Raw genomic sequence first — 21,259 nt, 5'->3', positions numbered from 1 at the left:
TGCTCAGAGGAGTCGTGTCTGTTACTGACAGGTGCAGCCCGCAACGCTCCTAACTACACACCACCACACCTAGCTTATTAGGTGCTGGAGACAAGCATTCTACCAACTGAGCTACATCTGCAGCCCCTGAACTATTAAATATTCTGTTCACCTTGGTAGAGCTGTTACCATTGTGATATATGTGTTTGCGATTTCAAGAAAATGACTGAACAATCCAATCCAAAATACTTTAGAACACAAAATGTTTTATTCCTGCAGAAGGGAACTTAGTGGTACCTAATCAAGCAGGCAAGGGCACCCAGTGGAAGTCACACTGGGTGTTTATTTCTAACCCAGAAGGGCCCTGTGCTTCACTCCAAGTGGCCAGAGCTTAGCCTCACAAATGGATGCAGTTGGTGAACAGAATGCAGTTTCTCACGGAGAATGCAGCCCTGAGCAAATATTTTTATTTCAAGAAAAATCTGACCCTGCAAGAATTTTAATTTTTGCCATATAGCTTCTTTGCAGTTTTTTTTAAAGATTTATTTATTACTTATGCAGTGTTCTGCCTGCATGCCTGAAGAGGACACCAGATCTCATTACAGATGGTTATGAGCCACCATGTGGTTTCTGGGAATTGAATTCAGGACCCTTGGGAGAACAGCCAGTGCTCTTAACCTCTGAGCCATTTCTTCAGCCCCTCTTTGCAGTTTTTTTAAAAAATGGAGTTTTATCTTTTGTAACCTATTGATAGAAAAGACAGTATCTTTTGCTTACATTTTCCACACCATAAAGGAGTATTTGATAAGTAGAATAATATCAATAACAACAATAGCCTCCATTCAATATTAACCTCTTAAAATCAAGTTCTGGGTGAGTGAGCTGGCTTGGCAGGTGAGTCCACAAAAACACAGCTCTCTCCTCAAAGGGTTTGAGAGGGAGTGTATTGTGAAGCCAAATGTGAGTGACAATGGTCCATGAAAACATCAGGGGACCCAAAATTCTATGTTCTGATACAGTCCCAGTTAGATGAGATTTTTACAGTAACAGAGTAAAGAATATCACAAATTGAAACATTCTTCAAGAGCATTGGTGGAAATGTCAGATAAGTGGGCTACAGAAAATCAGGGAAATGTCTTCTTCAGTCAGTCCTCTGGTACTTCTGGTGTCATTCTTGCATTTTGGTCAATGGAGGCTAGAGGTGTATACATTCCAAAAAAAAAAAATGATACTCACAAAGGTCACATGCAAGGTAAGTTATAATTAGGCTTTGGATCTGCAACATTCCAACCTCTCCTCAATCTTCAGGTTCTGATCCATGGTGGTCAAACAGGTATGTCTTCCTTCTATTCTATTAATTTTGTCCACAGGTGCTTTCACATGTGGGTCCCAGGGATGAAACTCAAGTAGTCTGAACTGGCAGTAGGTAGCCTCCCTGGATGAGCCATCTTGCCTGTTGTTGTTTAGACAGGAACGGTTTATTTTAGCCCATGGTTTTCAGAGGCTTGCTTCCCTTGTAAGCTGATGACATTGCTGTGAGGCCTAACCTAATATCATGGCCAACAGCACTTGGCAGAACAAAGCAAGCTCATCTCATGGCAGATGGAAGCAAATAGCTTTTTATTGTATCTTAACTATGGAAGACTTCACACACGAGTGTCAGCCTTGTGCAGGGGCCACACTAAGCTACCCTGTAGCATTCTAATTATAGACATATAGTGCTGAAGTGAGCACTGTTGTTACTTTGTGTGTGTGCGCGTGCACGCACGTGTGTGCGCGTGCACGCACGTGTGTGTGCGCATCCCATAGCACTCCTGTGGAGGTCAGAGGACAAGTTTTCATGGGTCTTTTCTTGCCCCACACCCTGTGGATTCTGAAGACAAAACTTGGTCATGAAGCTTGGCAGCGCGTGTCTTTCCCATCTCACAGCCCTCCCCATGCTTTTTCTCTGTGGTTGGCAATGCTTGGTAAGCACTTCCTCATCTCTGGCCTTTCCTTGTCAAACGTTTGTTTTCATTTCAAGGACTGGAAAGGCAGGTGATTGTCATGTGAGGTTCAGTAGCAATCCTGTTATACAGTTGTTCATTAATGTGATCCTCGGGTAATTAGCCTCTGACTCGCCAGCTCTTGGAGAGTTTCCCAGGCAGATGATATGTTGATCCTGAGATGCTAGATTTGGCTCCTGGCACTCAAGCTTCCTGTCTTGGTGTCTTTAGGCAATCACTCATTCTCTCCTATACTGTCCTTTCCTTACCTGGAGCATCATGGTGATTATCAGGATTGCCTTCTAAGAGTACTTATGAGAATTTAAATATAAAATATTTAACGCGGTGCCTACAATACTGTTAGAACTCAAGATATTGCCAGAAGTGCTAGCACACACATGTGACTCCAGCCCTTGGATGGCTGAAGCAGAAGAATGTCCAATTTCTGGCCAGCCCGGGCTACACAGTGAATTTAAGTCTAGTAACATAGAGAGATCCTGCCTCAAGACACACAACAAAGTAAACAAAGGAAATACAAACGTTATAATTATATTTGTTCTATTCATATAGTGGTACTGTCTTCATTTAACTCCTCTAAATGTTTTTCACTCATTTTGTTTATCTGAGGCAGTGTCTCATGTAGTCCCACCTTGAACTCACCATGTAACTGAGGATGACCTGGAACTCCTGACTCTGCCTCCACCTCCTGGGAGCTAGGATTCCAGGTATGAGCCCACTGTGCTAGCTTGAAGCTGTACTGGGGATCAAACCCAGAGCTCTGTATGTGCTAAGCAAGCAATCTACCAACTGAACTGTGCATCCAGCCTTCTCCTAAAGTTTCTTGAACTTTGTGGTTTGGGAAAGAGCCAGAGCTTGAGGTTTCCTAGGTGGTGCTTACAGGGTGAGGAAGAATTCAGAGTCTCTCCTTTCCCTCCTGATCTGAAAGGACTCTACCCTGAGCCATGCCCCTAGCTCCTCCTTGGGGAATTCTCAGCTGACACTTTAAAGCTGAACCAACGTCCTAATCCTTACCAGGTGATTCTAGGCAAGTGTTCACCACTGAACCTTGTCCCCAGCTCCTCGTTTCGTAGATTCTAGGCAAGTGCCGTGCCTGAGGTCTTTCACATTTAGTAGGTCTGTTGGCAATTCATTTGAAAACTTGGTCACTTCACAAGGCATGAATGTTTGACTGAATTCTTCCATTTCGATCGCACTGTGTGTTGCAGACACTCTAGCAAAAAGGAATGGTCCCCAAGGCTCCCAGTGCCATCTTGGCTAGCTCTAGCATATCTGATCTGCTGGTGATCAAAAATGTCCACAGTCAAGTGGTTGGAGAGATGGCTCAATGGTTAAAAGGATCCAGTTGTGCTGGGCAGTGGTGGTGCACGCCTTTAATCTCAGCACTCAGGAGGCAGAGGCAGATGGATCTCTGTGAGTTCAAGGACAGCCTGATGTGCAGAGCGAGTTCCAGGACTGAGAAACTCTGTCTTGAAAAAAAAAAGAGGACCCAGTTTCAATTACTAGCACCCACATGGTGGCTCTAAACCATCCATAACTCCAGTTCTAGGAATGCTGATACCCTCTTCTAACCTCCATTAACGCACTCTCTCTCTCTCTCTCTCTCTCTCTCTCTCTCTCTCTCTCTCTCACACACACACACACACACACACAAACCTCCACAATAGTGAGACCCTCACAGTGGCTCACTGCCCACTCTTCTTCCAGCCATGTCCCCACGCTGATTCCAGGGAATTCCATACTTCCTGCTTTAAGGATGAACTTGATAGACTGAGGGATGAGCTGAGTGTTAATTCCCAAATGCCTGAAATATCCAGTTTCTGGACTGTCTAGAGACTACCAACTGGGCTACATACCCATTTTTTTGTTTTTTTTTTAACTTTATTTATTTACTTAGTGTGTGTGTGTTTCATGTGTGTGCATGTGCACGTGCGCATGTTCACGTGCGCACATACTAAGAGGACAATTTGGTGGTGTCATTCTCTCCTTCCACCATGTATGTCCCTGGGCTCAAACTCATACCCTGACTATAAGCACCTTACACCCCATGAGGCATCTCACTGGATCCATCTTTTCTTTAAATATTAATTTATTTGGGGTCTGAGGGGGTGGGTGAGTGTGTGCATCATGAGCCACAGAGTGTGTGTGGTGGAGATTGGAGGACAACCCTCTGGAGTCGGTTCTTGCCTTTCCGCTTATTGAGACAGGGCTTCTGTATTGTCACGGTTCCAAGTCCTCCAGACTAGCCAGTCCCTAGGCTCCCAGACATTTCTCTAGTCTTCTCTCCCATCTTGAATAGAAGTGCTGAGATTACAGATGAGCCTCACAGCTGACCGCCTACATGACTTCCAGGACGGAACTCAGGTTGCCAGCCTTTAGTGGCTAGCTTGTTTACTTGCTAAGCCATCTCTCTAGGCCAGTAGTTCTCAACCTATAGGTCCTGACCCCTTTGGGGGTCAAATGACTTTATGACTCTTTCATAGGGGTTGCCCAAGACCATCAGAAAACACAGATACTTACATTTTGATGCATAGCAGTAGCAAGGAAAAAAAACAGTTATAAATTAGCAACAAAATTAATTTTATGGTTGGGGTCACCACAACATGAGGAACTGTACTAAAAGGTCATAGCATTGGAAAGGTTGAGAACCACAAGAGTCTAGGAATATCAAACTCTTGATATCCCTGCCTCAGCTTCCCAAGTGCTGAGGTCACAGGTACATGCTAGCACAGATAATTTAGCATTCCCATACCCAGACTGCCAGCTTGTTTTTTCTTTTCTTTTCTTTTCTTTTTTTTTTTTTAATTGGAGATAGGGTCTTATGCACCCAGGCTGCCCTTGAGCTGGCTTATGCAGCTCAGGATGACCTCAAAATCCTGACCCTCCTGCCTCGATCTCCCCAATGCTGAGATTACAGGCCTGCACCTGTGATCTCAATCTGCACACAAAGCTATACCTGATTTATCACGTGCCCTATCCCATGCTCCCTGCTTTGAGACAGGGTCTCAGTGTGAACTCCTGGTTAACCTGGAACTCGCTCTGTAGACCATGCTGACCTTGAACTGACAGAGCTCCTCCTGTCTCTGCCTTCCAAGTGCTGAAAAATTAAAAGCATGTGCCACATGGCAAGGCCGTTGTGTTAGTTTTTCGCTTTTGAAATAGGTCCATTTGCAGCCCAGGCCTGGAACTCCCAGCGATCTCCCTGCCTCAGACTGCCGGGTGCTGCTGGGATGACATTCCTATCACCTGTCTTCATCCTAGCACTGGTTTTACCTAGTCTGAACCTCCATACAGCCAAGGGCTAACTGGCTGAAAATCCCGGTTCCTCCTCCCGCGGGCTAGTAGTACCTCAGCCAGAGACGGTCCCGCCCATAGGCGTTACACCCACCTCTCCCAATTGGCTCTACGCTGCCAGGAGGCGGGGACAAGGCACAGGGGCAGCAGACGCCATCTGGGCCACAAGAGACCAGAAGGTATCTGTCCACAGAATCTGTTCCACCAGGTCCGGTGAGCGTGGGACCGAAGTACAAACACGAGGGAACGCCGAGGACTGTGGCGCGCTTGCTGATTGCTGCCCACGTCCGCCAGCCGAGCGTGTGTCCCCAACTCTGAGCAGTCTCTGCCCCGCAGACCTCCACAGCCGAGGTGGTCAGTCTGATCTTGTTTTTCAGATCCGTAGGACCGAAGCTCCAGAAGAAGGAGGAAACGCCCAACATGGCATCGGAGGTGTGTAGGACTTCGGGGACCTTGCAAACGAGCGGGGAGGAGCTACCCGTGCTTGGGGCCACCTCCCGCCAGACAGACCTTGAGAGATACAGAAATTCCCTACCACACGTCCAAAGCCCAGCTTAAGGTAGACTCAGGGATGTCCCCATCGTTATCTGCCCATCGAGCGCCGCCAAGTGGCTCAGGTGGTGATCTCACTAATGACTGAGGGTTGGCCTCCATGAGTGGCTGTGTTCCTCTCCCATTTTATTTTGTTTTTGTTTTTATTTTTTTGTTTTTTATTTGTTTTTTGAGGCAGAGTATCCCTGTATTGTCCTGGCTAGCCTGGAACTCGCTCTGTAGACCAAGGTAGCCTCCGAACTCAGAGATCCACCTGCCTCTGCTCTAGTGCTGAGATTGAAGTCCTGCACCACTATGCCCAGCATTGATTTCCCCTTTTAACAAAATAATTTTTAAATGTTTATGTGTATGGATGTTTCACCTGCATGTGTTTTGTGTACCACATGGGTGGCTGCTGCCTATGGAGGCCAGAAGAGGGTAGGATCTACAGGAACTGGAGTTATAGATGCTTGTGAGCCACCATGTGGGTGCCGAGAGCAAAACCTAAGTCCTCTGAAAGAGAAGCCAGTGCGCTTAATGGCTGAGCCATCATTCCCGGCCCTGTTTTTCCTTCTCACTTTAGCCCAGGCTAGACTGGAACTTACTGTCTCTGCCCAGACTGGCCTCAAATTCCTGACAATTCTCCTGCCTCCATCCACTGAACGTTAAATTCCAGGTGGGAGCTACCACATCAAAACCTTCTGTTTACTTTTTTCTTTTAACGTTCTTATTTGTTCATTGTGTTTATCTATTTCATGAGTATGTACGTGTGTGTGGGCATACCACACATGTGGAGATCACAGGACAACTTGGGGAGTAGATTCTCTTTCCAACAGGCATGGCAGCAAGGCCCTTTACCCAGTGAGCTACCTCGCCTCTCTTACACCCCGCTTTTTACCCCCATATCTTCTTGTCGGTCCCTATACTGTAGGATACCCCTTGTGCAATGCACTTGTCCTCATGTTTAGGAAAAGTTGAGTCCCTAAGTTGTACTTGATCAAGCTCTGTCATATGCGGAAGAGACAGAAGGTAAGGACCTCTCTGTGACCCAAGTGCCCCTCCCCCAGGTGTCCCTGTCCTCTCCTTTGGGCCAGGAATTCTTGACTTCTCTTCCTATTTAGTGACAGGTGTGCAAGACACAGGTCCCTTCCACAGAGTTGGTTGGTTTATGTAATAAATGGAATGAGGACAGCTATTGGACTCCACCTATAAGGATGAATATGGAGTTATCACTTTGAACTCTTAGGGGAAAGGGGGCTGTAACAAAGCAGATGTCTGAGTGTCTGGTTCCTTCTGATCATCATTAGCTGGCTAGTCACTCCCTTTCTCTCAGCCCATCTGAACAAATTAAGATGGCCTGATGTACTTAGCTGCTGGGTCATATAGAGGGCCAGGAACAAGGCCTGGACTTTGGAGCCAAACAGGTGTGACCTATTAGCCTTGACCTATTAGTTCCTTTGTGAAGTAGGGGTAATGGTTGCAGGCTGGACGGTGGTGGTACATGCGGTTAGTCCCAACACTCGGGTCCCAGCACTTGGAAGGCAGAGGCAGGTGGATCTCTGTGAGTTTGAGGCCAGCCTGGTCTACAGAAAGAGTTCCAGGACAGGCTCAAAAGCTACAGAGAAACCCTGTCTCAAAAAACAAAACAAAAGGATGTAGTTTGCAATGCCAGGTGTATTGGTGCACACCTTTAAACCCAGCATTTGGGAGGTAGAGGCAGGCAGATGTCTGCGTTCAAGGCCAGCCTAGTCTCCTAGGGAGTTCCATGACAGCCAGAGAAACCCTGTCTCAAAACAAACAAACAAAAAGCCAACAAAACCAAGCAAAAAGCCATTAACCCTCCTGTTTCCGCTTCCCTAATGCTGGGGTTGCAGGTGAGCACCACTGTGCCCAGCTCACAGTAACCACTCTGGTACTTCTCTCCTGCATCTGAATTGGATTTTGCTCATTCTACTCAGCCTAATTCTGTGACCTTTTCCCCTTGTCCCGGACTCCTAGCCTGGGGCATTGCTCCCTCCAATTGCATTGGGCCTTGCCCATTTACTGAGGCAATTGGAGACACCTCTCTGTGACCTCCCAAGGTCATTTCAAATGTTCTCCAGAAGTAAATGTGGTAGCTCACACTTGTGACCCCAGGCTTTTTTTTTTTTTTTTTTTTTTTTTTAGGCCAGCTTCAACTTTGTAATGAGTTCTAGGTCTCAACTACATGGCCTGGCCCTATCTCCACAAGCCAAGAACATGGCTGGGGTTGTGGCTCAGTGGTAACTACCTGTTTAGAATCCCCCAGTAAGTGGCTGGGTTTGACTCAATGGTACAATACCTGTGACACACACACACACACACACACACACACACACACACACACACACACGAGGCCCTAGGTTCAATCCCCCAAGTTGGAGGGGAAAAAGAGGAGTGTGTGTGCCTGGAAGCCTGCTGGTGGTTATTGGAACTCAGTTTGCTCCCCAAACCCAGTGGTCTGGACTGCAGATGACCTCACCTTGCCTTAGGCCATTCTGTGGGTTGGTGCTAATTGTTCTGGCTGCTGTCAGGCTTGTTAAGGAATTGTTACTACCAACAAACCAGGCAAAGAGGCCAGAATATGGAAAGGAAGGCAGCTGCAGAATCCCTCCTGGGCCTTCCCCAACTGGCTCCTTACTAGATTTGATCTGGCCTGCTCTGACCCACAAGCCCCAGGGGCCCCGCAGGGCACTTTGAAGGAGATCTGGCTTTTGTTAAGGCAGCTAAGGGTCAGGTGCAGAACTTCTCACAAAGCTGGGGGGGTGATAGTAGAGGCTACCTTTATGGGTCAGAATCCTTTGACAATAAGACAGTTGAGCACTGAGGTCAGCTCCAGCCTGCAGACAGAGCACAGTGGATGCTGGTACACACAGCGCCAGACCCAGAGGTTGGGAGGGAGGTGGCTCGGGTGGTGAAGCATAAGGATCTGAGTCTGGGTCCCAGTACTGAAGAAGTTGAAACTGTTGACCAGAGCCAGCCCAGCTGAATCCATGAGTTCAGGGTCAGTGAGAGATCCTGTCTCTAAAAATGTGATGGTTGATGGTACACTTTAATCTCGGCACTTGGGAGGCAGAGGCTGCCAATCTTTATGAATTCCAGGCCAGCTTGATTTCTATAGTAAGTTCCAAGCTAGCCAGGGCTCCATTACTTTTGAGACCCTGTCTCAAAAGTAATAAATAGTAGTAATAAATAATAAGAGAGAGAGCAATTGAGGAAGAAGATACATTGACCTCTGGCATTTGCATACACACACATGAACATGAACATACAAAACACAGAGAGAGGCAGGAGAGAGCACCCTAACCTTGAGCACCGCACAGCCCTCCTTCCACTATGCATGCATATACTTTGCTAATGATGTCAGATTGAATGCTTATAACCTATGGGTCTCAATCCCTTTGAACTACCCTTTTCCAGGGCTCACCTAGGACCATCAAAAAACACAGGTATTTATATTCTGATCCAGTTACAGTTATGAAGTAGCAGTGAAAATACTGTTGGGGGTTACCACAGCATGAGGAACTGTATTAAAGGGTCACAGCATTAGGGAGGTGGAGAACCCCTGGCTTATAACAAGCCTATCAAGTGGCTATATTTCCTGCTTGGTAATGAGGTAAAACTGAGGTTCCAAGATGTTATATGATATGTCCAAGGTCATTTCAGAGTTCTGGAGCAGAAGTGACTTGTAGACACCACCTACACAGAGAAATGTTGCGAGTGATTAGCATGCCATGTCCCTTACCATTGTTCTTACCACACTCTCCTTCCAGTCCTGGGCACTCTGTTTCCTGTAAGTTCTCTGTCCCATCCTACCACCTGTCCATATCCTGGCCTGTGCCCTCCTCTTTCCAAGCAGGTGCCTCTCTGGCCTATCCCTCTGCCCTTTGGTGCCTTGGGTTGGGGCATCAGCTAATGTCTTCAGAAAAACGATGATACAAAAACGGGCTGGAATGTGGCTCAGTTGGTAGAGTTCTCGCCTACTATGCACGAAGTACTGGGTTTCATCCCTAGGACAACATAAATTGGACGTAGTCACATGCCTTTAATCACAGCCCTAGGAAGGCACAGGCAGATGGATCAGTGGCTCAAGGTTGTCAGAGATTTGAAGGCCAACCTGGGTCTGTCACAGTAACAATAACAACAACTTGTGTGAGTTAAATCTAACTAGCCAGCAATATATATATATATATATATATATATATATATATATATATATATACACACTACAAAACATTGTGTTTGTAAGGCCTGCAGTGCAGGCCTGTATCTAAGCTATTTGGAAGGTTGAGGCAGGGGGATTGTAAGTTTAAAGCCTGCCTAGGCCACAGGCTGAGTTCAGTACCAACTTAGACAACTTAGGAAACTCAAGAAAAAAAAAAAAAAAAGATTTTTTTTTCTTTTTGGTTTTTTGAGACAGGGTTTCTCTGTGGCTTTTTGGAGGCTGTCCTGGAACTAGCTCTTGCAAACCAGGCTGGTCTTGAACTCACAGAGATCCACCTCCCTCCGTCTCCCAAGGGCTGGGACTAAAGGCATTTGCCACCACCACCAGGCTGAAACTCTCAAAATTAAAAGAGAATCATACTGGTGGCTCACACCTTTAATCCCAATATTCAGGAGGCAGAGATAGGCAGATCTCCAAGAATCCCAAGCCAGCCAGATATAATGAGACCCTATCTCAAAAAAAAAATAAATGAGGAGCAGGAGAGATGGCTCATCGATTAAGAGCACTTATTGCTTTTGCAGAGGACCAAGGTTCAGTTCTCAGCATGCACATGGTGGTTCAAAACCATCCATAACTCCAGTGTAGGGAATCCAACACATTCTCCTGTCCTCTGTGGACACCAGGAATGCATATGGTGCACAGACATGTGTCAGGCAAAACACTCATATACATAAGATGAGATAAAAAAATCCAAAAAATAAATAAATAAAATAGGACTGTTAATATATAGCTCAAGCACAATGCTTGTCTGACATGCAAGAGTCCCTAGGTTTAATCTCCAGTGTTAATATATGTAAGTATGTATGCATATACACATACACATATGCAAACATATATATATGTCATAGAATAAATACATATTATGTTGTCTGTCAGTTAAAGAAAACGAAAATTCTGTTGTGATCTCAGGAAAGTCACCATCTCCCTGGTCCATGCCACGTGGTGAGAAGAGCCCTGACTTATGTGTCTGCCATATTCCTTGGTACACTCACCCTGACCCTCTGAGTTTCAGCTACCCTGTCTGTCCAGTGAGAATAATGTCTAATACCTACCCCCTGCCTTTCTGGGTAACTGTCCTGAGGGTCCCTTTTGAGAGTATGTTCTGTTTTGTCCTCTTGTCCAGAGTGGGAAGCTATGGGGTGGCCGCTTTGTGGGTGCTGTTGACCCTATCATGGAGAAGTTCAACTCCTCCATCTCCTATGACCGGCATCTATGGAACGTGGATGTGCAGGGGAGCAAGGCCTACAGCAGGGGCCTGGAGAAGGCGGGGCTTCTCACCAAAGCCGAGATGCAGCAGATACTGCAAGGCCTGGACAAGGTAGCCTCCGTGTCCCCAGGCCTGCCCCATCATCCATTTCCCTGGGAACCCAGGCTCCTACCCCAAATCCCTTTATTCCCTCCTTTATTCTGATGTTGGAGATGGAGCCCAGAGCTGTGGTGCATGCTGGGTAGGTGTTCTACTGCTGAGCCATGCCCCCAGCCCCTCAAAGGGAGATTCTAGACATGTGTTCTACCACTGAGCCATATCCCTGCTCTTATATCCTGGGGCACAAGCTCTAGTATTCCAGATTTTTTTTGTTTGACCTTGTAGTAAGCAGATGAGTAGAGAGGTGCTATAATTACCTGCTCTATCTTTTAATGACTCCTCGTGGCTCAAGACCAAGGTGGACTGGTCTGAGATCATCCGTCAGGGAATATTCTATGGCTCAGCTTCCAGACAAGGGCATTTAACCATGGTGGATCTAAGACCAAGGCAGGGAGACTCCTGGCTCCTGATGCCTATCAACCTGATTCCCTGGGTTGCTGCCACCTGCTTCAGGTAGCTGACGAATGGGCCCAGGGCTCCTTCAAACTACACCCTAACGATGAAGACATCCACACAGCCAATGAGCGGCGTTTGAAGGTATGACACACCCTCCCTTCTTACAAATGGTCTCTCTTTTTCACCGTACCCTGAGCACTATCATTGGCAGAGTAGAAATGGCAAGAGACTTGGGCAAGACTGGGTCCCTGGCAGAGGAATGGAAAGTCATAGAGCTGTCAAGCACCGCTACCTAGACTCAAGTGTCCCCACTGAACTGGGAGCAGGGAGCTCTAGCCTAACCCTCATGCCTCTTCACCCCTAGGAGCTCATTGGTGAAACTGCAGGAAAGCTACATACAGGACGAAGTCGCAACGACCAGGTGTCGCCAGCCCTCTTTGCCCTCTGCTATGAACTTTTCAACTTTGAGAACCCAGGAGGCTCTTGGGACTCAGCTGCAGATGCGATTCTCCAGGGACACAACAAGCTCCACTCCCTGAGTGACCCTTCTCTTCCCCACAGGTGGTCACAGACCTCAGGCTGTGGATGAGGCAGACATGCTCAAAACTCTCCGCCCTTCTCTGGGCACTCATCGGAAGCATGGTTGACCGGGCTGAGGCGTAAGTCTTCTGGGGGCAATCTAAGCAAGGAATGAATGTTGGTAACCCTAAAACAGCCATGCCGGGAGTATGCACCCAGCTTGAATGATGGTTCCACCGTAGCTGCATAGTAGATGGGGTCCTAATCTTCCTTCCCTGTCTTACCCAGCCTGTATACTCCAACTACTCCAGGGACCAGAAGCAAGGCCATGTACAATTAGGGCAGAATTGCATATAAAGGCCTGAGAGGAAAAACAAGTGAGGGACCACAGAGCCCGTGGCCCCTTCCCAGAGGAAGAGAACGTCAACAGTCCACAGGCCCAGTTGGGTTGTGGGGGGGTGTTTGTTTGTTTTAGATTTATTTTATTTTATATGTATGAATGTTTTGACTGCATGACATGCATGCCTGATGTCTGTGGAGGTCAGAAGGGGGCATCAGATCCCCTGGAACTCAAGCTGTGAATAGCTATGAGCCATCATGTGAGGACTGGGAATCAAACCCTAGGTCTTTCATCAAAAAACAAGTGGTCTTAACCAATAAGCCATCTCTCTAGTCCTATAAGCCCAACTGTGATAGGCTCAACTACTCTCATGAAGATGGCAGCAGTTTGGCTCAGAGGATAAAACCCCTTAAAAACAGACACCAGAAGTGCCAGAGGGCCACCAGGCTCTGTTCTTCTCCGGGAGCAGGACCTAGATGGCAGGGGTGAAGAGAGCTAAAGAATGAGGCCCCAGGTATTAGGTGAGCTTACAGCTTAGCTCCAAAAACAATAGAGTAGCAAGGGGTGGGGCATGACTTTTTTGGTTTCATTTGGTTTTTGGTTTTTGACACAGTGTTTCTTTATGTAGCCCTGGCAGTCCTGGAACTCTCTCTATAGACCAGGCTAGACTAGAACTCAGAGATTCACTTGGCTCTGCCTGGAAAATGCTTGAATTAAAGTCATGCACCACCACCACCTGGCTATGAGTTGGGGGGCATGTCTTAATAAAGCTCCTACCCAGGCCAGCCTAGGTCAGAGGGTGGGGATCAGCCTGAAGCATGCAATCACCCTTCGGTCAATACTACCCCATCTTACCCCACATCACACCCTAACATGGAAGGCAAACAACAGAGCCAATGGCTGTGTCCTTCCACCTTCTAATGTCCCTGGGACCAGTTTTGACCCCTGAAGACTTGATAAAGGAGCCATTAAGAAAAATCTTAGCAGGTGTCTGAATCTGGGATGGCCCCTCCTCTTTCCTGACTCTGTGTCTCTTGTTCATAGACCTCAACTAATTGTGGCTACAAAGGCATAGGGGTGGGAAGCTTGAAGAATAGGATACTGAGGGCAAATAATGCAAGTCTTTTTTTTTTTTTTTTTTTTTTTTTAATGGTATGGTGACAGTGTTTTGAAATTGAATGTGATGGTTATACACTAGGGGTAGCTTTGGAACTTGCTATTTAGCTCAGGCTAGCTTCAAATTTAATCTCCTCCTTCCTGTCCTCGCCTTTCCTTCCCCTCCTCCTCCTTGGACAGCCCAGGCTGTCCTCAAATCCACTATGTAACTGAGTTGACCTTGAACTCTGGGTCCTCCTGCTTCAGCCTCCCAAATGCTAGGGTTCCAGGTGTGCACCACCACACCCACAGCTGGGCTTTGTTTTTCAGATGGGGTCTCTTCTGTGACCCAGGCTGCATAGGGCTCACCATATAGCCGAGGCTGGTCTCAGTCTTATGGCGTTCCTCCTGCCTCTCCTTCAGATCCCCTGGGACTGCAGGCTTGCACCTCTGTGCCCTTCCTGGCTTAGTCTTTGATCTCACTGACTTGCTTCCGGTCTCTTTTCTCTTAAGACCCGTTTTGTCCCCTGGTGAGCATCTGATCCCTTGTTCAGGCAGAGCCGCACAGGTCTGTTCTCACCTTCCATGAAAAGAGCCTAGCTTAGCCTGCTGGACCCAACCCCTCAGGTCTCCTGCTTCTTCTATTACAGGGAACGTGATGTCCTCTTCCCAGGGTACACACACCTGCAAAGGGCTCAGCCTATCCGCTGGAGCCACTGGATCCTGAGGTGAGCTGTGTGGAGCAGGGACAACAGGAAGGGGCCTTGATGGAAGGGAAGGCTCCTTTGCCTGCCCACCACTCACCCGTTTCTGGTTTCCCCACAGCCACGCTGTTGCGCTGACACGAGATTCAGAGAGGCTGCTGGAGGTGCAGAAGAGGATCAATGTCCTGCCGCTGGGGAGGTAAGACAGTCCTCAGTGTCCCCAAGGCCCGAGGAAAGGTGAGGGTGTCTCGCACATCACATATCGGGTCAGCATGGCTAAAGAAAGCTTGAGGGTTAGAGGGCGGGGCTTGTGAGCCCTGCCCCTTCCTCAGAGTCTATATACGGACAACCGCGGTTGCTAGGGAGGGATATTTCTTCAGTAGTTAAGTTACCCATGTGGCTATTGGTAACTGCTCACATGGGCCTGGAACCAACCCCAATGAGACTCATTGGGTCACCGAAAAAGACATGAAGGTAGAAGGAGCTGGGAAGAAGGGGTCTGCAGGACAGGAGGACAAGGGAGGGTAATGGAGGAGTGATCTAATTAGCATACGTTCTACATGTATGGAAATGCCATAATGAAATCAGATATGAATAATATACCTGTTAATTGAAGACTAAGGTGGGCTGAAGAGATGGCTCACTGGTTAAGAGTACTTGCTCCTCTTACAAAGGAATAGGGGTTCAGTTCCCAGCACCAACATTTGGTGGCTCATAACCCACCCATAACTCCAGCTCCAGGGAATCCAATGAATGCCCTCTTCTGGCCTCCCTAGGCACCTTCACACATGTAACGGACATTCACACATGCACATACATACACACAGAAATACAAATAATAAAAACTAAACTGTAAAGGCTAGAGAGAGGGTTAAGAGCACTGGCTGCTCTAGCAAAAGACCCAGGTTCAGTTCCCAGCACTCACATTGGGTGGCTTACAACTGCCTCTAACTCCAGTTCCAGGGTCTCTGTGGGCACTTACATGCATGTGGTTCACATACAGACAAGAAGGCACACATACATACACATAGTGTTTTTAATAAAATAAATAAATAAACTAGAAAAGCTAGCCCCTACTTGGCCTTCCAGTTCTCTGACACGGTGATAACCAAACCTGAGAATTCTCTGAAACTCCAGCCAGTTTCCCAATGGACACACCATTTTCCCTGGGCGATGACAAATGTTTGGGGCCATAAGAATTCAGAAAGGCTTGTAAGGTGTACGGTTTTTCCGCCTGCCGCCGCTGGTCTTGTCCCGCCGCCGCCGCCGCCGCGCCAACCCCAAATAATACACAGAGACTCTATATTTGATATTATACTGTTGGCCAGTTACTACTTTCTTATCAGCTAGCTCTGCCTTTAATTATTAACCCAAAGGCTGAATAACTGAGACTTGATTCCGAGAGTTGCGTGTAAACAAAACCTCAATCGCTATGAACCCTTGTCTCTACAGTGGGGCCATTGCAGGCAATCCTCTGGGTGTGGACCGGGAGCTACTCCGAGCAGGTACAGTAGACCCTGTCCATCCTTCTCAGTACTCTTAGTACCTGCAGAGTCCCTGGGACACATGGGTGGCATGTGGGAACATGTAGGTCTTTGTGTTCACAGGTAAGCACTAGGGGAATGAGGAATGTCAAACACAGGGTTGTGGGTTCAACATGACTTAGTAGCCAGTGTTGCGTCAAACTTTGGTAGTCTGACACCAAGTAGTCTACTTTAGGCATGTTAAAGTACAGCACAATTTGATGAAATTCTTCCTGGTGATAATTAACTCGATCCCATGTGCACAGTAAAACTTAAGACATGACTATTTTGAAACTCTTTGAAAAGTACATGTGACACCTTCCATAAAGACAGGTTCTATAGATTGACAAGCTCAGGAATAAGGGTCTGGAGGAGGATAAGTTGTGATCTTGGCCACACCTTCTGCTCCCAGACTTCTGGGAGCAGGGGCCACATATCTTGCCTATGGTTATTGAGATTAAAGGGGTTGCCTATGGCAGGGGCACCTCTTGCTGGGAATACTGAAGACTTCTATCTAGCCTGAGATGTATACAGAGACCCCCCCCTCCCCACCTCACACTCCTCCTGGATTCTCATTTCCAAGAAGGGGTCAAGGCTGAGGTTGGGAATCCTGGTTCAGGGTAGAAAAGAGCACTTCTCACCTTCCGGTCTGACCGTTTTTTCCTCCCTCACATCCAGAACTGAACTTTGGGGCCATCACACTCAACAGTATGGATGCCACCAGCGAGAGAGACTTCGTGGGTAAAGATACAGGGCTGGGGATGTACATCAGTAAGTAGAGTGTTCGCTCAGTGTGCAGGAAGCTCTGGGTTTGCTCCCTAGCACTGCATGAACCGGACATATTGGAACACACCCACAGTCACAGCACTTGGGAAGCAGAGGCAGAAATGCCAGGCATTGAAGGACATACTCTGCTAGTTAGAGACCAGCCTGAGCTATCTAAGACCCTGTCTCAAATAAACAAACAAAACCTAGGAAATCCATCACCAACAATAAAAGGGCCAGCAAGATTACTCATTGGGTAAAGCTGCACACTACCAAGCCTGATGGCCTGAGTTTGATGTCCTGAACCCAAGTGATGAAAGGAGAGATCTGATTTCTATGAGGCAACAAGCACAAAGAGCAACTTAAAAGGAAATGCCTGCTGTCCCTTCTAGCGGAGTTCCTGTTTTGGGCTTCTCTGTGTATGACCCACCTCAGCAGGATGGCAGAGGACCTTATACTCTATGGCACCAAGGAATTCAACTTCGTGCAGCTCTCAGATGCCTACAGGTAAGGCCCGTGTCTCAGTGCCAACTGGAATGGCTTCCTCCCACCCCAGTCCACCCCAACCTTTGTAAGACCTTCCCAGTGCCTCTGCCACTCTGCCAGCGGGCCAGCCAGGCTTAAGCAGAACCTCAGTCGTAATACCTCTGTCCCCAGCACTGGAAGCAGCTTGATGCCCCAGAAGAAAAACCCAGACAGCCTGGAGTTGATCCGGAGCAAGGCGGGCCGAGTGTTTGGGCGGGTGAGCTGGGAAGAGTGGAAGGCAAGGCCTCCAGATGGACCCAGTGGGTCCTCAGGGGACTTCACTGGTGTCCCAGATCCTCAGCTTCATTTTTCCTGCAGTGTGCTGGGCTCCTAATGACTCTCAAGGGACTTCCAAGCACCTACAACAAGGACTTACAGGTATGAGGTTGGGAATGAAATGAGGGATTCTCCAGCTATACCACACACCCCTCCTCAGAGCTCTGAGAAACCCAGAAGGAACCCCTAGAATGACTCCTTCCTGTCCTGGGCACATAGTCTGTGACTACCCTCAGATGTACCCTGCTGCTCCTCCGTGTAGTAGGGAGAGGTAGTAAGGGTACCCAATGGAACGAGGGAAGACGTCTGGGTGAAGGGCTGGGCTGCCGGCCCCTCACCTGACACATGCCTCCCAGGAAGACAAGGAAGCTGTGTTTGAAGTGTCTGACACCATGACTGCTGTCCTCCAAGTGGCCACCGGAGTCATCTCTACGCTGCAGGCAAGACTAGCCCTCCCCACATAACCTCCCTCCCCTCTCCTAGGCTCTTGACCAGTGGGAATGCCAGACGGTGATTTGCAGGGGAGGGGATGAGGTCAGAAGACCTGGGATGAGGAGAGCAAGGCACCAAACCCTGGTACAGAAAAACAGGGGTTGGTTAGACACCAAAGGTCCACGTTTTGGCCAGAGTAGGATTTTTTTTTTTTTTTTGAGATGGGATTTTACTATATAGCACAGGCTGGCCTCCAACGTGAGGCCCTGTTATTTTAGGCATTACACATTATAGTATTACAGTTATGCCCCACTATATTCTATCCTTCTCCCTCCTTCTAAAATATGGTCTTTCATATAGCCAAGGTTGGCATTAGCCTCACCATCCTGCTGTCTTAGGATTGCAGGCATGCACCTTACCACTAGTCAGATTTCTATTGTAGCCATTTATCATATGAATTTTCCTTTCCTTTTTTTTTTTTTTTTTTTTCTTCTTCTTTTGAGTGGGGATGGTGCTGGTGGTAAGACAGGGTCTCACTATGCAACTTTGGTTGTCCTAGAATTCACTATGTAGACCAGGCTGGCCTCAAACTCACAGAGATCTGCCTGCCTCTGCCTCCTGAGTGCTGGGATTACAAGCGCATGCCTCCACCACCTGGCAACCATAGCAACAAAACACTAAATTGAGGTGGCTGCTTACAGTTCAGAGGCTTAGTCCATTATCATCATGGAGGGGATGGCAACAATGCAGGCAGACATCGAGCTGGAGAAGGAAGTGAGGGTTCTTACATCTTATAGGAAATGGTCTGAGACACTGGGCGTGGCTTGAGCATATATGAGATTTCAAAGCCCTCCTCCACAGTGACACACTTCCTCCAACAAGACCACACCCACTCCAAGAAGGCCACACCTCCTAATAGTGCCACTCCCTTTGGGGCCATTTTCTTTCAAACCACCACACAGGATTCCCAGGGAGCTGGCTAGTGAGACTAGCCCTGCCTGTGAGCTCTGGGTTTGGTTGAGAGACTCTTCCTCAGTGAATAAAGTAGAAGAGTTAACAAAGATGATCCCTGCCATCAACCTCAGGTCATGCATGGACATGCACATGTGCCCACACGTATTTAAAAAAAAAAAAAAAAACATTGGCTATAGAGATGGCAGGGAGGTTAAAAACACTGTAATCCCAACGCTTAGGACATTGGGACAGGATTGTTAAATTTGAGACAAGCCTCGGCTACAAGGTCTTAACTCTATCTCAAAAGACAAAAGCAAACTAATGAGGCAGAAACGGGTTGCTTGTGGGATGGGATGGGGTGGGGTGTAAGAGACTACTCAGTTGCTTAGCACCGGTTGGGCAGGCTCCACAGGGCACCCCCTCCCATCACCGGGCTCACTTTTGCTGGACGTGTGCCCCCAGATTCACCGCAAGAACATGACACAGGCACTCAGCCCTGACATGCTGGCCACTGACCTCGCCTACTACCTAGTCCGCAAAGGGGTGAGTGGGAAGCAGCTGGGCATGGGGACAAGGGTGTTTCCAAAGATTGGCACTCAGGTCACAGCAGGGAACAAGCTCCTGGCGGTAGCTATCACCCTCTCTGCCTTTGTATCTAGATGCCATTCCGCCAGGCCCATGAGGCCTCCGGGAAAGCTGTGTTCATGGCAGAGACCAAAGGAGTCGCCCTCAACCAGCTGTCGCTTCAGGAACTGCAGACCATCAGGTGTGCGCCACCCCCACCTCCACCCTGTCCCGGAAGCTGCATCCTGGAAGCTGACCCTTGGCAGCTACAGGTTGGAGTGTACTGTCTATCCTGACTCGTCTTTCTCCCCAGTCCTCTGTTCTCAGGTGACGTGATCCACGTGTGGGACTACGGCCACAGCGTGGAACAGTACAGTGCCTTGGGTGGCACAGCACGATCCAGTGTTGAGTGGCAGATCGGCCAGGTGCGGGCCCTGCTGCGGGCACAGCAGGCCTAGATTCCACACACCCAAAGCTGCCCTCCCCCAGTAATAAAATGGGGCCCTGAACCAATACCATGTGTTTCCTGCCTCAGTCTGTCTTCCTCGCGGGTGGGTTTGGGGATTTGTTGAGCTGGCCAGTAGGGACATGAAGGGACTAGAAAAAACTGAATGCCAATGGTAAGAGAGACAGGAAGAGGAGTGGAGGCTCACATCTGATCTTGTCGTTTCCAGGACCTACACCTCCTATCCCTGGGGCCCCGGGGCAGGCAGCATAGCTATGAATGCAAGATCAACACAAATCATAAACTTAAGACATCATGAAGGGGTGCTGGAGAGGCGTGGCAGTGTTTACTCTTGCAGAGAACGCCAGTTAGGTTCCCAGCACCCACATCAAGAGGCTCACAAACCACCTGGAACTTCAGCTCCAAAGGATCTGACACCCTCCTTCTGGCTTCCATGAGTACTGCACATACCTACACGTACACATTTTTTAAAATTAATCTCTTAAAACCACATGATAAAGGTCTGGGGCCACATGAGCACCTGTTTCAATAAAGCAAAATCAAATAAAAATATAATTTCCAGGCAGTAATGGCGCATGCCTATGATCCCAGGTGGATCTCTGAGTTTGAGGCAAGCCTGATCTACAGAGCGAGTTTCAAGACAGCCAGGGCTACACAAAGAAACCCTGCCTTGAAAAACAGAATAGACATGACATACAGATAAAGCCATGCCAGTGAAGTGCCATTTTCCACTTTACATTGATCAGTAAAAAGTGAGGAAGTTGGACAACAGTTCCCCAGAACTAAGGGAAAAAAAAAACAAACAAACAAACAAACAAAACCTCACTTTCATTTGCATCAGAACAGATGCAGACACTAGGGAGAGCATCTTGACCAGCCTGGGTGGAATAAACCCATTGCTAGGGACATATGGAACAGATCGAGGGGGTCTTCAATGTAGCATTGTCCACTCTGTAAACCAGGCTGACCTCGAACTCAGAGATCCACCTGAGTGCTGGGATTAAAGGTGTGCATCACCATCACCCCACATAGTTAAATTTTTTTATGTGTGTGGCCTAGTGGTTAAGAGCACTGGCTGCTCTTTCAGAGGACCCAGGTTTCATAGACTTTGGTGGTCTGTCCCCCATTATTTGCATGCCCCCCAGACCCAACATCAGCATCCATGGTTCCTGCATAGGCAGCTTTTCTCTTCCTGTCTCGTCCACTACTGATTTCCCACAGCTTTGCCCTCCTTGCAGATTCTTATCATACCTGGAATCACAAACATTTTGCCCCTTTTGTCAT

The 21,259-nt window shown here is 48.0% G+C and overlaps 1 protein-coding gene and 1 non-coding gene across 3 annotated transcripts; one reads left to right on the top strand and one right to left on the bottom strand.

Moving 5' to 3' along the window:
* Positions 1 to 1,609: 1,609 nt before the first annotated feature.
* On the bottom strand, positions 1,610 to 1,714 carry LOC127237061 (U6 spliceosomal RNA). Its single transcript, XR_007835822.1, has one exon. It is a non-coding gene; the product is annotated as a U6 spliceosomal RNA (small nuclear RNA).
* Positions 1,715 to 5,383: 3,669 nt separating this feature from the next.
* Asl (argininosuccinate lyase) lies at positions 5,384 to 20,031 on the top strand. Of its 2 annotated transcripts, none has more exons than XM_051204884.1 (17): positions 5,384 to 5,455; positions 5,654 to 5,708; positions 11,174 to 11,368; positions 11,870 to 11,953; positions 12,177 to 12,233; positions 12,374 to 12,471; positions 14,417 to 14,494; positions 14,592 to 14,669; positions 15,923 to 15,975; positions 16,672 to 16,734; positions 17,151 to 17,265; positions 17,416 to 17,500; positions 17,602 to 17,661; positions 17,916 to 17,999; positions 19,408 to 19,488; positions 19,605 to 19,711; positions 19,823 to 20,031. In XM_051204884.1, exons 2-17 carry the CDS (start codon positions 5,697 to 5,699, stop codon positions 19,965 to 19,967), a joined length of 1,395 nt encoding a protein of 464 aa, XP_051060841.1. In that variant the 5' UTR covers positions 5,384 to 5,455; positions 5,654 to 5,696; the 3' UTR covers positions 19,968 to 20,031. The 2 variants fall into 2 exon arrangements, with proteins under 2 accessions (XP_051060841.1, XP_051060842.1); XM_051204885.1 differs by having other exon boundaries at positions 5,420 to 5,489.
* The last annotated feature ends 1,228 nt before the right edge of the window (positions 20,032 to 21,259 follow it).

Source organism: Phodopus roborovskii, unplaced genomic scaffold (assembly GCF_943737965.1).
Source record: "Phodopus roborovskii unplaced genomic scaffold, PHOROB, whole genome shotgun sequence".
NCBI lineage: Eukaryota > Metazoa > Chordata > Mammalia > Rodentia > Cricetidae > Phodopus > Phodopus roborovskii.
The sequence above is the reverse complement of the archived record's forward strand: the minus strand, read 5'-3'. Positions and strand labels throughout refer to the sequence as shown.